The 16,137-nt window shown below is 61.5% G+C and overlaps 1 protein-coding gene across 19 annotated transcripts in view; it reads left to right on the top strand.

Annotated features, from left to right (window-relative positions):
- Window positions 1-15,292, top strand: part of KIF1A (kinesin family member 1A) — a 109,962-nt gene extending 94,670 nt beyond the window's left edge. For 10 of the 19 annotated variants that reach the window (XM_031651685.1, XM_009183531.3, XM_017947145.3 and 7 more), the window contains 12 exons: window positions 230-253; window positions 1,705-1,819; window positions 3,735-3,868; window positions 5,092-5,153; window positions 5,569-5,714; window positions 6,469-6,669; window positions 7,232-7,309; window positions 8,036-8,160; window positions 9,130-9,282; window positions 9,866-10,058; window positions 10,885-11,003; window positions 11,633-15,292. In XM_031651685.1, the coding sequence (XP_031507545.1) occupies window positions 230-253; window positions 1,705-1,819; window positions 3,735-3,868; window positions 5,092-5,153; window positions 5,569-5,714; window positions 6,469-6,669; window positions 7,232-7,309; window positions 8,036-8,160; window positions 9,130-9,282; window positions 9,866-10,058; window positions 10,885-11,003; window positions 11,633-11,675 (1,393 nt within the window). In that variant the 3' untranslated portion in view covers window positions 11,676-15,292. The remainder of the gene's footprint in view (window positions 1-229; window positions 254-1,704; window positions 1,820-3,734; window positions 3,869-5,091; window positions 5,154-5,568; window positions 5,715-6,468; window positions 6,670-7,231; window positions 7,310-8,035; window positions 8,161-9,129; window positions 9,283-9,865; window positions 10,059-10,884; window positions 11,004-11,632) is intronic. The other 9 variants (XM_009183532.3, XM_009183530.3, XM_021924250.2 and 6 more) reach the window with 2 other exon arrangements.
- Window positions 15,293-16,137: the final 845 nt, after the last annotated feature.

The raw sequence follows: 16,137 nt of genomic DNA, 5'->3' as shown, positions 1-16,137 counted from the left end.
TCTCACTGCAGACCCCAGGGAAGGGGGTGTCTGCAGGGCCAGGGCCAGGGGCCCCACGTGGGGCTTGCACCCCAGCCCTGTGTGCAGCGAGAGCTTGGGGGCCGTGAGATCCAGCGTGTGCCTGCAGAGCTCCTAAGTTTTCTGCCCTGGGTCTTGTGCCGGTGCTTGTTCTGACGTCTCCATTTCTTCTGTGTGTGTACGTGTGTGTCCTGGCTGCCTCCACCTTTAGCGTTTCATTGGGAAATGACACTAGGTACAGCTCACTTTTTTCTTCCGCCCTTGCTTGGTCTGTCCTCTTCTGCTCTTCCGAGTTCCTTTCTCCTCGGCGTCTGCCTGCTTCTACGCCCTTTCTCTGACCACCCACTGTCCTCACTCTCCCGAGATTGCTCCTCCCTGACGTGTGTCCGACAGCAGCCCTCCCTGGTCCCTGCTTCCTTCCACACCCCCGACTTGTGAGACCCGTGCCCTGCATCCCAGACCATGCTGTGTAGTAGACAGGGCAGCCCGGTGCCACCTGGGCTCCACCGCGGTCTCTGGAGGGGCCCGGCCGCCTTGGAGCCTGCGTGGCCGCCCAGCTGTGTGTGTTGATGTCTCTGAACTGTGTCCTTGTGAGGATGCTTGGAGGGGAGCTGGGCGAGGCTGGGCAGGTGGTGGGTGGGGGAGCTGAACCTGCTGCTCAGGGTCTGCAGAGTGGCCACACTCTGGATTCAGGCAAATTGTCTACCTTGGCTGTGATCAGTCCTCCCTGTGAGCACCAGGCCTGAGGAAGGCGTTCAGTCACTCCGCCATCCAGAGGGCTGCAAACAGGAACTCTCACGTGACAGAAAACCCTGTTCCAGAGTAGAGGGCACCCGAGGCGTTTGCGGAACGCCGTTCAACCCCATGGGGATGTACAATCCCAGGCCCCTGGGGTTGGCCCTGAGCCACCCTGGGACAGGGTTAGCGGGCAGCTGGCTCAGGCTGTGCTCACCATAACTCCAGGTTGGAGATCAGGGACACAGCGAGGCCGCCGCTGTCTCCCGCGTGCTAACAGAGAGACACTCTTGCACACGGCCTCGTGGCAGCCGCCCTGCCTCCATGCCAAGCATCCTCCCCCCGGGGCCTTCCTCTGCCCGATGGACCAAGGGTGAGTCCATTGTCAGAGGAGATGGACCATGGAGGTTTTTGTCAAACCCGGGCAGGTCCCCTTCAGGTCCAGGGAGAGATGGTGGTGCCTCCTTACTCAGACTGAGGCTGGGGTGGGCCCGGTGCTAGCTCTGCCTTCTCCCTCCCTGCCTCTGTCCTTCCTCTCTTCTCTGCCCGAGTCCTCTCCTCCTGCCCTCCCCTCTCTCTTCCCTGTGTTCCCCACGTCCCAGCTCCTTGTCCTGCCTCCCTCTTCCCTTCCCTCTCTGCCCTTCTTGTTCTCATTCCCTGCTGCCTCCTCTCCTTCCAGCCTCAGCGTGACAGCTGGGGCACCATTTGTGGTGGAGCTGGGAAAATGCTGGGCTCGCCCCCATCAGGGTGTCTAAGAGACGCTACTCTCTGGGTCCTGAGTAAGGAGGGACCCGTCTTTCCTGGTACCGCTGCCCGGGCTTCCAGCCTGTGCCCCCGGCCGCTCCCTTGCGGCTGCCCCACGTCTGTCACTCTGTCTGTCTGCATGTCCCCGACCTGACTGAGAGCAGCCCCCATGCCATCAACTTCTACTTCATCTCTGCTTCCTTTCAGGACCTTTTACCAATTTGAGGCTGCGTGGGACAGCTCCATGCACAACTCTCTCCTGCTGAACCGGGTCACACCTTACCGAGAGAAAATCTACATGACGCTCTCTGCTTATATCGAGGCAAGGCACCTATGCCAGGGCACGCCACCAAAACCACCCAGACCCGAAGCTTGAGGTTCTTGTAAGCTCTGGACAACCCCAGATGACCCAGACGACTTCTCAAGTTCTCAAGTTCCTGGGTTAAATTCATGTGCCTTTTTGGAAAAAACAAAAACAAAGACAAAACTGGACTCTGCAAGGTTGAATACAGAAATCCATGTGCATTTTTTTTTTTTTTTTTTGAGACAGTCTCACTCTTGTCGCCCAGGCTGGAGTGCAATGGCGCAGTTTCACTGCAACCTCCTCTTCCCGGGTTCAAGCGATTCTCCTGCGTCAGCCTCCCAAGTAGCTAGGATTACAGGTGCCCACCACCACTCCCGGCTAGTGTTTGAATTTTTAGTAGAGATGGGGTTTTGCCGTGTTGGCCAGTTTGTTCTCAAACTCCTGACCTCAGGTGATCCACCCACCTCGGCCTCCCAAAGTGCTGGGATTACAGGCGTGAGCCACCGCGCCCGGTCTCCATGTGCTTTGAATGGCAGTTAACTCACTCTGCTAAACTTAGTGTGTGGGTGTTGTCCTTGGGATGCAAGATGGCTGCAGCACCACCAGACATTGTGTCTGCGTTCCGGGCAGCACAGAAACAGAAGTGTCCCATCCCCACGGCCCCCCAGGAGTCTGCAGTCCACAGGCTGTGGCCAGACCTGGGCTGTGGCCTCCCTTCCAAGTGCAAGAGGCAACTGGAAGTGTGGGCGTTTGTTGCTAGTCATTGTAGTGAGGGAGAGGGAGGATGGGGAGCAGTGGGTGGGGGCATCTGCAAGCACATCCCCTCTCCTTAGTTAGAGCCAAATTATTCCAGCTTCACATGGGGATGGCATGACCATCTCACCAGACGGTGGTGAGGTTGTGCTAAGGAGATGTTGGCAGAGCTCTTCCCAGCGAGTGCTCGGGACTCTTCAGCTGGGCATAGCAACTGCCCCCACTTCAGGAAGACACAAGGGCCAGCTGTTTAGCAGTCAGGTGTCACCCCCCAGGAAGTCGCTTTCTGTGGTGTTTGAGTTAAAATGCGCGTGTTCAAACAAGACCCGGTTTGATCCTCACAGACATTCCAAGGTCAGGGAGGGTGTCGCCCCAATTTTTTTGTTTTTTTGGTTTTTTTTTTTGAGACGGAGTCTCGCTCTGTCACCCAGGCTGGAGTGCAGTGGCTGGATCTTGGCTCCACTGCAACCTCTGCCTCCCAGGTTTACACCATTCTCCTGCCTCAGCCTTCCAAGTAGCTGGGACTACAGGCACCCGCCACCTCACCCGGCTAGGTTTTTGTATTTTTAGTAGAGACGGGGTTTCACCGTGTTAGCCAGGATGGTCTCAATCTCCTGACATCGTGATCCGCCCGTCTCAGCCTCCCAAAGTGCTGGGATTATAGGCTTGAGCCACCACACCCGGCCTGTGTCGCCCCAATTTTATGGTGAGGCAGCTGAGGCCCGAGCAGTGAGCCTGTGCCTGGGACCCTCGGGGTCCCACACGTGGAGACCAGTCCCTCACGTAGCCCAGGCGTGCACAGGGCTGTGGCTGCCTGTCACGTGGAGACCAGTTCCTCGTGTCGCCCAGGCGTGGACAGGGCTGTGGCTGCCTGTCACATGGAGACCAGTTCCTCGTGTCGCCCAGGCGTGCACAGGGCTGTGGCTGCCTGTCACGTGGAGACCGGTTCCTCGTGTCGCCCAGGCGTGGACAGGGCTGTGGCTGCCTGTCCCCAGTGGGGTTTGACTCCAGGGCAGGAGCAGAGACTTTCTCCTGCCTGGGTCCGGGCCACACCTGAGACCCTGGGAAGGCCCTGGGGCTGCCCGTTGGTGCTGGGCATTGTGCCCCAGGAGAAGGCTGGAAGGGCACCTGGGCACTTGGGGTGTCCTTGTGCCTGAGCCCCGCCCCCTGTCTATCTCAGATGGAGAACTGCACCCAGCCAGCCGTCATCACCAAGGACTTCTGCATGGTTTTCTATTCCCGCGACGCCAAGCTGCCAGCCTCACGCTCCATCCGCAACCTCTTTGGCAGTGGGAGCCTTCGGGCCTCGGAGAGGTAAGCCCCTGGGGTGAGGGCCACAGGGACTCCCACCCTGGTCTCGGTGCAGGCCAGGCGGGACTCTGCCTGGTAACGGTCCTTGGGCCACCCGGCAGCTCACCCTGTGCAAGGCCCGGCCACACTCCTGGCTGGCTCCCTGTGCTCAGTCCCCTCCTGCTCACCCCAGATGGAGACTCCGTGGAGGCCACGGTTCCTGCAGGGTACACCGACACCTGTATGAGGGACTTGAGGGCCAGCCTGTGGGGGACGGGAGGAGGGGCAGGCAGTCTCACTGCAACCTCCGCAGTGGTGATCCTGGGGCCACACCGTGCCCCACTGCCGGTGACCGTCTTCCCTGGGGACCACAGGAACCTGTGCCATGGGACTGCCCATAAGGCACTGAAGGAGAAGCTGGATACATGGGTGGTGCCTGGAAGGGGGCTCTGGACACAGCTTCCCACAGAACGTGCTGGGTGGCTCTTCTTGGAGGCTGTTGGCACCTTGGGGAGCCAGAAACCAAACACCGGGACCAGCCGTGCTTGCGTGCTGACCACGTCATTGCGTGCTGACCACGTCCTTGCATTCTTGGGGGTGGGGGAGAATGAGCCAGAATGTCAGGGCCCTGACAGCAGGGCCGCTGAGGCTACCGGGCACCCATGGCTACCTTCAGTGGGTCTACCCATGGTCTGCCACATGGACCTGGTATCCAGGTTCACACTGGGCAGAGCTGGGAGGAAAAAGCTTGGGGATCAGGACCCAGTGTCCTCGAAGGCTGACTGTGGTCGTTCTGGAGGTCACTCAGTAATTGTGCAATACTGCCAACCTGTCTGTGGGAGGGTGACCGCGGTACTCTCAGAATCTGTCCTGGGCACAGTGGGGCTGCTCTGTGGGGTTTAGGGCCTGCAGGGCTCTCGATGCTCTGGAGGGACCGGAGATGCCAGATGCTGTGCTCATGCTGCCTGTGTCTCCCCTGGGCTGGGACAAAGCGGAGGCTGCTGTGGGGGCAGGTCACAGCCCCATGGGCACCTGAGCAAGACCAGTCAATACATCTTTTCTCTGGGGGCCGGAGGGGGTCTGGGATGAGGACTCTGAACAGGGGCTGTAGCTGAGGGACCTCGAAGCCCACCACCCCAGCCAGGCTGAATGTGCGGTTGATGGTGGGGAAAGTCAGCAGCCAGGTGGGCTGTGTATCCCCACTGCGGGGCCTGGTGACCACGTGTCGCTCCTTCTACTCCCTGCAGTAACCGTGTGACCGGCGTGTACGAGCTCAGCCTGTGCCACGTGGCTGACGCGGGCAGCCCAGGTAGGTATCTGCCCTGCTCTCACTGGGTGGGTTCCTGGCCTGTTCGACCTCTGCCCACTCGGGGTGACCACAGCAAAGCTGCCATTTGCAGGGGGATCCCTCACAGAGCACAGGCACTCACCTTGTGGCTTCTGGAGTTGTTCCGAGATGGGAGGAGAGTGAGGGAGGAGAGTCAGGCCTGCTGGCTTCCTCGGGTTCCCAAGGCACAGCCGAGATGGCCACGGGACGCCGGGCTGGATAACTTCCTCTGGAGGGGGCCTGCATGGCTCTTTGGGCCCCAGGGTGGACCAAGGACCAGGGGAAACTCATCTTCACCCCGAGGGGAGGCAGTTTCAGAGGCGGGCGGACCTCTAGGGTGGGTGGGAGGAGCAGCCGCCCATCAGGTCGGGATGAGGTGTCCGCATCCCCCGTCCAGGGATGCAGCGCCGGCGCCGGCGAGTCCTGGACACATCCGTGGCCTACGTCCGGGGCGAGGAGAACCTGGCGGGCTGGAGGCCCCGGAGCGACAGCCTCATTCTGGACCACCAGTGGGAGCTGGAGAAGCTGAGCCTCCTGCAGGAGGTGAGGCAGCCCCAGAGGATGAGGCCTGCACGGTCGTGTCCACGTGGCTTTGTCTGCAGAGCGAAAACGGGAGAGGGCCCAGTGCCTGGTGCCCACTGGGGGGCAGCACAGCCCGTCGGGAGTCACAGCCACCTGCAGGAGGAGCATGTGACGCTCCAGTGTGCACCGCGGGGCTGTGTGGGCGTGACAGAAACACGGCCAGTGTAGCGCAGAGGCATGCTCTGGAGTTAGCCGAGGGAGACTCTCAGGCATATAGACAGAGGCCAGAAAGGGACCCAGAAGGAAAGTCACAGGGCCGGGCTGCCCTCTGTGGCTTTGATCAGGGAAACCAACATGCAGCATCTAGGCCCTGCCTCGGGCCGTGTGTGTGACACGTGATGCGTGACGTGTGAGATGCGTGAGGCCAGGGCTGTGCCCACCCCTCAGCCCTCTCCCGAAGCCTCCAGCACTGCAGGGCAGCACAGCCCTGCCCCACAGCCTGGCGCATGAGATGCATGTGTCCGAAAGGGAGCAGCTTGCTTGCTGGCCATGAAGGCGGCAGGGCTGGGGTGGGGGCTGAGTGCTGTCAGCCCTGGAGCGCCAGGATCTGTTCCCTCATTTCACAGCTGAGGGCCATCAGTCTCCAGTCTTAGCCCAGGGGAAGGGGGGGCTCTCCAGGGGTCTGCCCACAGGGTCATGCTGCTGCTGAGGCTGAGCCCAGCTCCAGAGGTCGCCCCTGAGGTGCAGCAGGTAAGGCCTTGTGTCCTGTCTGAAGGTGGAGAAGACCAGGCACTACCTGCTCCTGCGGGAGAAGCTGGAGACCACCCAGCGGCCTATCCCGGAGGCACTGTCCCCGGCCTTCAGCGAGGACTCTGAGTCCCACGGCTCCTCCAGCGCCTCCTCTCCGCTCTCGACTGAGGGCCGCCCATCACCTCTGGAGGCTCCCAACGAGAGACAGCGGGAGCTGGCTGTCAAGGTGGGTCCAGCTGGTGGGCAGCACAGCCGTAGCCCCAGGCCCTCAAGGGCCCTGAGTCATTCCTAGGCAACTCCAGCAACCCAGCCTTGCCCATGGCTGCTCTGGTTAGCACCACAAGGAGCTAGGAGCTCGAAGGGTCCCTAGGGTCCCCTTGCCCGCTGACTCCACCCCACCTACACTGAAAGTTGGGTGCCTTTTGCAGCCTCCCTTCCCAAGTGATGATTCGCTCTCTCTTGAATACCTGTGCTGATGGGGAGCTGACCACTTCCACCCACAAGTGGCTCTTTTGGTGGCTTAACAGGCCTCTGGGAAGGCCTCCTGTACCGGAGGCAGCACTGCCTCTGGCCCTCACACCAGGCTCTGAGCCTGAGCCTGACCCTGGGAGGCTTCCTGGGCTCACCCAATGACGGGCAGGGTGGAGGTGCTGTCCACCTTGATCCACTGTGCTGTGGTGTCGGAACCCACCTGTGTCTGGGGAAGGGTGGGTAGAAGAGCCTGCAAGGCTGGCTGAGCAGCGTCCCAGGAGGCCTGGCCCCTGACCACGTGTGTGCTCTGTCCACAGTGCTTGCGCCTGCTCACGCACACGTTCAACAGAGAGTACACACACAGCCACGTCTGCGTCAGTGCCAGCGAGAGCAAGGTGGGTGTGGAGGGGCTGGGGCCCCCATAGGCAGTGGTCCCTGAGGAAAACTCCCATTCTGAGTGGGAAAAGGCAGTTAAGAGTTTCCTAGGAACACATCTCAGTGCAGAGAGACACCTCATAGCTAAGTGTCTGGTTTCCCTGGGTCGGCCTGGAGTCCATGGGAGGTGGGGACATGAGTGAGGGGCCGGGTGGGTCCTGTGACCTGGGACGCACCCACGTGCTTGCAGGCTTCTGCTGTTTTCCTGGCCCCCACCCTGTCTGGCCGTCACACTGTGGCCTCTGGCCAAGCCCCCACTTGGCTGTCCCTGCTCCTCCTGGGACCGACCCCACCCCTATAACCTGGGAAATTGCCACTGTGCTGCATCCAGCCCCGGCCCACGGCCTTCCTTGCCCCCATGGCATCACCCAGCGCCACCTCATGCTGGCACGAGCAGCAGGCAGCAGGGCAGAGCTTACCCAGCCCACTCCTCGAGGTGTTGGCGGGTTGGCTGCCTGGGTCAGGTCAGAGCCTGAAGTGCTGGGAGGGGCTGGCCAGGGGCCGCAGGGGCTGAAGGGGGCCAGGGGTCTTGAGCTGGCCAACTTTGAGCCAAGGCTGCTGGTAGGAGGGGTGGGGTGCCCTGAGCGGCAGGTGCGGGGTAAACGCAGGCACAGGGAGCAGCACCTGCAGAGGCTGGAGACCCCACTTCCCTGTGTCCCCTGAAAAATGCCTTCTCTCCTCCGCAGCTCTCTGAGATGTCTGTCACCCTGCTCCGGGACCCGTCGATGTCCCCTCTAGGGGCAGCCACTCTCACCCCCTCCTCCACTTGCCCCTCTCTGGTTGAAGGGCGGTACGGTGCCACTGACCTGAGGTGAGTGAGCTCTAGGCTCCTGGAGAGGCTTCCGGCACCACGGCCGACCCATGGCAATGGCCGTGACTCGGGCATGGGGAGCACAGAACGGGGGCCCCCAACGGCCAAGTGTCTCGGGATGGCCGCAGGCTGAGGGAAGGGCCTGGAGAAGTGGAGTCTGCAGCCCTCTCAGAGGGCACCTGTGCCCTGCCAGCTCCATCCTAGTGTGTGTGTCCTGAAGAAGACCAGAAATGCCTGGAAAACAAGCTAAAGCTCTCTTTTCCTGAGACAGTGCTTATAAAATAATGGAAAAAGAAAAGGTTATGAAAGAGGGCGTGAGCGCTGTTAGGGTCAGTATTGCGGAGGGAACACCTGGCCCCTGCAAGTCCACATCTGGAAGAGACCCCATGTGAACCCCTTATGTCCGATTCATAAGCCGGAAGATGGTTTTCACTCTTGTTTTAAAATGCCTTAAGGGTTCCAAATTTTCGCTTAAAAAAGAAAGACAGTGGCATCAGCTGGTCTTGTCTTCTGCAGGCCTCCTTGACCACCAGGTCAAGTCGTGTGGGGCCTGGCCCATGTGGGGGGCCCATACAGGAGGCCAGCTGTGCCCTCTGCTCCAGTGGCTCCTTAGAACCTCGTGTCACCTTCAGTCTAACTGTGGAGATAAAGAGATGCTGGACTTGCTTTCACAGGGTGGAGGTGGGGGCAGGAGAGCCACTGGGAGAAGGGCATGGAGTGGGGCACAGGCTCCCTGGCTGGGGCCCTGAGGTTCCTGGGGGACCCTCCCCACCAAGCCCAGCACTTCCTGGAATCGGGCACAAGCTTGGCTGTCCTGGTGGACGGGCCCCGGGAGCTCCCACTGTGGGCACAGCTGGGGAGACCCCACGAAGGCGCCCTACTGCGGCTCTGAGGAGGGTGAAGCCTGCGGGGAGATGGCCCTAGGCCCAGGGAGGCCTGCAGTGTGCAGCACTACCCTCTACTTCCCAGGACCCCACAGCCCTGCTCCCGGCCAGCCAGCCCAGAGCCTGAGCTGCTGCCAGAGGCCGACTCCAAGAAGCTCCCTTCCCCTGCCCGGGCAACAGAGACAGACAAGGAGCCCCAGCGCCTGCTGGTCCCTGACATCCAGGAAATCCGAGTCAGGTGTGTAGGGCCTCCCTGGAAAGCACCACCACCAGCTCTGTGCTGACAGGGGATAGGCAGGCCACCCTGATCCCCATACTGGGGGCGCAGGTCCCAAGTATGGGACCCTCATACTTGGGGAGACAGGCAGGTTGCCCGACCCCCATACTGGAGGTTCAGGCAGGCTGCCCCTAACCCACATGCAGGGGCAGCTCCATGCTGGGAGGTCAGGCAGGCCCCTGGGACCCACATGCCTAGGCTGGGAACCAGCACAGAGCACAGGGGACTGGGTGGGGTCAGAGCCAAGGCCCAGGTGGGGAACTCGTGGTCACGGGGCACATGTGGCAGCCTTGCAGCAACTTTAGCTTTTTTCTTTAAGGTTTTCCATCTTATGGGGGAAACTGAGGCCCAGAGCTGGGTGGGTGGTCTGGTCTCCGGCCCGCTAGGTTGGGGTTCTGCGAGGTGCCCTTCGATGCCTCGACCCACTTTCTGGCTGGGGAGGTGGGTAGCACTGCTGCGTCCCAGCTCTGGGTGGTGGGCGGTGAGTGCCCAAGTCAGCCGCCACCCCCACCGAGGGCCCCAGCGAGCAGCTCTCTGCCCTCAGCCCGATCGTCTCCAAGAAGGGGTACTTGCACTTCCTGGAGCCGCACACGTCGGGCTGGGCCAGGCGCTTCGTGGTGGTGCGGCGCCCCTACGCCTACATGTACAACAGCGACAAGGACACCGTGGAGCGGTTCGTGCTCAACCTGGCCACCGCCCAGGTGGAGTACAGCGAAGACCAGCAGGCTATGCTCAAGGTGCGGCTGGACCCGGCTCAGGCTCGGGCACCGGGAACCCCAGCAGGGCGGGAGCTGAGCCGCCGCCCTCTGCAGCCCTGCATGGGAGCAGGAGGCCCTTCTGCTCACCCCAGACTCTAGCCCTCCATCCTGTTCCACAGAGGCCGGACTCAGGGACTCAGCCTCAGGCCTCTGCCTGCCCATGGGGCACATGCTCCTGGCGACAGCTAGTGGGGATGGGCTCCGGTCAGGGCAAGCATTAGTATTCTCCTGTGTGATGGCCACAGCCATGTCCTGTCCTCTGGAGTCACCCAAGGTGACTCCAGCCCTGCAGTCACCTTCTGGTGGCACCAGCCCTGCAGAAATCACAGGGCTCAAAGGAGCCCTCCTACCCCGACTCTGCCCGGCCCCTCCCACTGGAATGGCCCTGGACAAGTTCAGGAGCCCGGACTCCTTCAGGCTGGCCGGAGGAGAAGTTTCTCTGAGCCATCTGGAGGTGGCCCCAGTGTCTACGAGATGGTTTTTTGATTCCCTGTGGTGGAGGTGGGCGGTGTGGACCCACATCTGGACCAGCAACCCAGCCAGGGTCCCAGGGAGCAGGAGCCATGTGGGGCAGGCACGTCCCGTGGGGATGCAGAGCAGTGGTGAGGGTGTCCTGGGACCACCGGCTGCAGACACGTCCAGAAGGCAGTCACAGCCCTGGCTGGGTCAGCCTTTCCCTCTGTGTCCCCTCCCTGGGACTTTCCTGGTGGTGCCCCTTCCCTGCCTGCCTGGGCCCTGGGGAGCAGGAGGGTGGTGTGCTGACCACACGGCCTGGCAGCTCCTCACCAGCAACCTCCCTCTGCAGACACCCAACACGTTCGCGGTGTGCACGGAACACCGTGGCATCCTGCTGCAGGCCGCCAGTGACAAGGACATGCACGACTGGCTGTACGCCTTCAACCCCCTCCTGGCCGGAACCATACGGTAGGGCTGCCTGCAGGGCGAGGTTGCTCCCACGGGGGTCCTGCCCTCAACCGGCTCCTGGCCAGGACCATTTGGTAGGGCCCGGCTGCGGGACCAGACTGCTCTCCCAGGGTCCTGCCCTCAATCCCCTCCTGGCGGGGACCATTCAGTAGGGCCGGCCGCAGGGTGTGGTTGCTCTGCCGGGGGTCCTGCCCGCAAGGCCGCCTGGGGAAGCAGTGCGGCCAGGGGAAGGCGGTGCGGCCTGCCCTCGCTTGTGTGGGCTGGGGACACCCTTAGGGCTGTTAACAGTCCCTGAGTCGTGGCTTCTTGTGGAGTGATACATCCCAGGCCATACTTTCAAAATTACTTCCTCACCCAGTGGCCTTGGCGTGGGGAAACCGTGTGCCCTGGGGCAGGCTGTGGAAGGAGCCAGTCCCTCCCACAGCAGGGATATGAAAAGCAGGGTGCAGGAGGGGACGGGTGGGCTGAGTCCTACACACTGGAAGCAGAGATTCAGTCCCTTCCCCAGGTGGTGAGGGAACCAGTGGGGACATGGGGTCTGTGGCTGCCCCTCACGGCGGAGGGTGTGGTGGATATGGCCTGCAGGTGTTCCTGGGCTGACCATGCCGCCTCTCCCAACTCTCCTGCAGGTCCAAGCTCTCCAGAAGGAGGTCTGCCCAGATGCGGGTCTGAACCCAAGCCCTCCCATGACAGCCAGCAAGCCCAGCCCATCCCCACCCTTGTCCTCGTCTGTCCTGTCACCTGCCACCCGGCCCCTCTCCTGCCAGACAGCCCACAACCGGGTCGACCCCCCAGGGGACACCCATGCCAGGCCCGGGGACCTGTGCCACACGACCAGCTGTGCTCCCAGCAGAGGCCGCGCGTGTCGGTTCTTCTTGCGTAATGTGCTCTGGTGGAACAAGCTGGGAGGGGCTGGGGGGGCCAAGGGCACAGGTCACGGGGTTCTTGCTGCCGTTCTAATATTTTTTTAAGCATAGACAGACTTATAATTAATATACGTTAGTTAGTGACATTGAAACGGTCAACTCGGAAATTAACTATAAGACTTGTTCTATTTATAAGTATTTATTTCTAATGCCTCCACATAGCCCTGTAATATTCAGATGGAACCCCCAAACACCTCCACCCCGTTTGTTCCCACGTGTGTCTCCCAAACCTGCTAGGGACAGGCAGGGCAGGGCAGGGACACCTTGGAAGGCCACAGTGAGGAGCTGTCTGGACCAGTGGGGCACCTTGGGGCTAGCACACGGGTGCATCACCTGGGCCCCAGGCTTCTCCACAGCCACATGGGTCCTGGGTGTATGTGAGGGAGGGTGGGGGTTCTTCTGGTGCCTGAAGTCTGAGCGGCATGGAGGGTGGTGTGAGTTCCTCTGGTGGGAGGTAGAACACACATCTCTTCTGGGCAACCACCTGAGATGTGACTCTAAGAAGAGTTCCGGCAGCTTCCCCCAGGAAAGGGTTTGGGGTGACACTCGGCTCTGGCTCTGAGATGAGGCAGACGGCACCCGGGCCGTGATCTGTCCTGGGTGGGGACCGGGAGGGAGCAGGGTCGGGATCACCCGCCAGTGTGCAGACTATGGGGCTGTGTGCCGTCCGCGGACCATCAGGGTAGGGTGATGGGTTGAGACCAGGATGTCAGGGAAGGTCGGAATTCAGGGTGACGGTCTAGGTGTTGAGGGCTGTGGTGCAGCCTCTTCGGCTGCGGTAAGAAATGGAGTGAGCTCAAGGTAGCTTCTGGGAAGAAATTTTGCCACTAGCAGGTTTCTTACAAAGACTTTCCTCCCTTTGTTCCCAGGGCAGAGTTTCTGTGAGTCCCACTCAGAAAATCCATGGGGTGGGGTGTCCCGGTCGGTGGGTAACGGAGGGCGGCTGGCTCAGTGGTTACTGTCTTTAAGGAGCTCTTCCCTTCTGCATCTGGAGTGTCCCTTTGTTCTTGTCCCATTTCACCCCCTCTACAGACACCAGTGTCCCAGGGCCACCCAGGACAGCACGGGGGCCAGTCCCAAGCTGAGAGTCTGGTCATAGGAGTCATGTCCAGAGGCCTAGGGAGGTTGTAGGGCCCTCCCCACCTACACCCAGAGGTCAATTTGGTCTCTTTTTAGCTCAAGGAAAGACAGTAGCCAAGCAACAGAGCCCCTCCTCCGCCATGGCCCAGGGGAGCAGTTACATCGGGTCTGGCGCTCCAATGGCCCACGGGAGCAGTTACCTCGGGTCTCACACTCCAGACCTAGGGCCAGGTGATCTGGCACCGCCCAGCACTTTCGCCAGATCTGCTTCCTGGAGTGGGGGACACGCTGCACCCCACTGGCTCCGAGGCTCCTACCCTCCCAGGCTGTCCCCGTGATGATGACATGAGCCTCAGAGACCCCGATCCCATGCCTGGGGAGAGACAGCGGCTCGGGAGTCGGGGAGCATGGGCCTTCTACACCACATGGGAAGGTTCTGGTGTGAGATTTTCCTCTGGGAAGGTTGTTCGGGCCCCTGAAGTTCCACCTCGGAGAGTGCGGTGCAGGGCAGGCGGGCCGGGGCCCACGCTGGCTGCAGTCTCTGTGGCTGCAGTCTCTGGGACAGCCCGTTTCGTACGTGGGCTCAGGTGCGGTGTGGCCACCGCCACCCTCATCCCCTACCTGGGAGGCTCTCCCAGGGGCTGATGGGGGGTTTCTGTGAGGGAGAATCAGGGCTCAGGAAGCCACGCCTGGGAAGGCAGGACACAGGACACAGCAGTTTTCTTTGCAAATCTCCCAGGTGAGTGAGGATTTACATCCCAGAATAAAATTCAGAAGCCAGGTGGCCTGTGCTCCCCATGAGTGTCCTCTGGAGGCAGTGGGCCAAGACGCAGAGAGGAGAGAATGCAGAACAGCTTCTTGCAGAAGCACCCGCTCCGGCATCCAGGGCTGCCTGGAGGCAGGAAGGAGAGGCAGGGGCAGAACACGCTGGTCTGAGATGAGTCAGAGCCCCACGGGCCCCAGGCAGGCTAGAGGAGGTGCAGGCCCTGCCATGGCCCACTCAGGTCAGCCAGCCTGAGGCTGCGGCCTCCAAAGGGTCTGGGTGCCCCCCCAGGTCGCAGGTGTCTGAGGCCAGCCAACCTGCAGAGCACTTGCGGCATGGGTGGGCTGAGGGGAGGAGCCTGGGAGCTGCCTAAATTCAGAAGCCTCCACTGCCATGGAGGCTGCCTGGCTGTGTCCTCTCGGCCAGGTGCCGTCTTGGCCTTGGCTAGGACCCAGGGCCACTCCGCAGCCTCCGTCGACTCCCTCCTTCCAGGCCTGCTCTAGTGAGGAGTGCCTGAGCCAGGGCCCAGAAACCCAGAGCTGATGGTGAGAGGAGGCCGCCTGAGTCAGGAAACCTGGCTTTTTGAAGTTCTCTCTGCCAGAAACCACCTAGGGATCACATTAGCTGAGTTCCTTGAGCTCCCCAAGACTCAGTTTCCACATCTGTGAGGTGGAGGGCTGGTGTGGAGGTGCTCACGGGGTGCAGTGATCAGGAGACAGGCCCAGCGTGGCTGCTGGTTCCTGCTAAGTGGGGAAGGTGAGATCTGGAAAGCCGCCTCCCTCAGACGGCTTCATTTAATGCTTTATGCTGCCGAGTCTGGGGGCTTGTTTTGGTTTGGGGGCAGCCATCCTCCACCAGAAAGGGGGAGCTCCTTCTGCTGCGGCTCCAGATAGAGGGGGATGCCGGGCTCCAGGCCGACCAGCACTCAGGCTCTGATGAGACCCGGCAAGTACCCAGGGGTGCCAAGTCCAAGGCCTCCCACTGAGAGTCAGCCCTTGGAAGATGCCAATATTTCATTCACCGGCTGCACAGGCACAAACTCCCCCACCCAGGACGGCTGTGATGAGGTGGCCCTCCCTGTCAACCCTGGTCCCTGCAGTCCCCTGCGCCTGGGGCCCTGGTGGGGCTGATGTCACGGGTGTTTGCTGTGCTGCTGCACTGGTCCTATGCCAGCCTCCCCCGTGTGGGGACCACGGAAGGCGCACTCCCTCACCCCTGGGGCCGGGCCGTGCAGTCCCCCAGATGGACAGCAGCTGTGGTGACCTACGTTTCTCCCTGGGCCTGTGCTTCCTGTAGTTAGTCCGTCCCCTGGTTCCCCTGTGGCTCAGAGGCCGCGTCCCTGGCTTGTACATATGTGATTGCTGTGGGCACACCCCAGACCCCATATCATAGCTGCCGTCCCGACGTCACGATGCTCGTCCCGATGTCTTACACCCGAGTGTTAGCCTTAGGTTCCTGTACTGTGTGTGCACTTGAGGCTCTGTCCAATTAAGAAATAAACGTGGCTCTTACCGACACTCCCATGGGCTCTGCTGTGGCTTTATTTGCGTGTTAGGTGTGCTGGGGGGGGCCCTGAAAAATGGTTGCAGGTGCACACATCCAGCGTGGTCCAGAGACAGTGCCCCTCCCCCAGTGATGAGGCAGGGAGGGGCTGGCTCCCAAGGTGGGCACGGGGAGGTGGTAGGGAAGGCGTCAAAGACTTGAATGTACACAGGGTGCTGGTCTTGGAAGATCAACCTCCACCTGCCTCCCTCCATGACCGGCTGCACCCCTGTAAACCAGCCCCGGGTGCTTCCCCAGGGACACAGCACCTACCACCCTCATGCCAGGCCACTGCACCCATCCCAGGCAGCCTCTGGGGCTTGGACCCTTCAGTCTCTAGTGCATGGGGTCTGCGCCTGGGCCCAGATCCTCAGAGCCTCCTGGAGTTCTGAAGGCCGGGCCATCGCACACGAGGGCCTTGGTCTTGTCCAAGGCAAGGCTGCAGTTTGGGGACCAGCGTCCCACTGATGGCTGATGGGAGGATGGGGTGACAGCCGTACACTTCGGGGGACTCTGGGCAGGGCCCCCCAGTCCTCAGGAGCCCCCAGGGGCCCTCCAGAGGTGAGTGGCTTTATGTCACAGGTGACAGCCATCTCCAGGACATCGAGTGAGGGTGGCACCTGCTCAGAAGACAACGCTCCTCAGTGGGCCTGGGAGGTGGACCCCGCTGGCCAGCATGGGGGCTCCGGGGCCTTGTGTGGGGCCACCCTCTGGCTACAGGTGGGAGGGGCTGTGTCAGGGCTGACATAGATATCGTTCAGCCCGTGCAGACTCCTCCTGTCTGAGAGGTCGTAGTCTTCCAGTCCTGAGATTATAGACTTAG

The sequence above is a fragment of the Papio anubis genome, chromosome 10, assembly GCF_008728515.1.
Source record: "Papio anubis isolate 15944 chromosome 10, Panubis1.0, whole genome shotgun sequence".
Classification (NCBI taxonomy): domain Eukaryota; kingdom Metazoa; phylum Chordata; class Mammalia; order Primates; family Cercopithecidae; genus Papio; species Papio anubis.
This window is presented reverse-complemented; position numbering and strand designations above follow the sequence as displayed.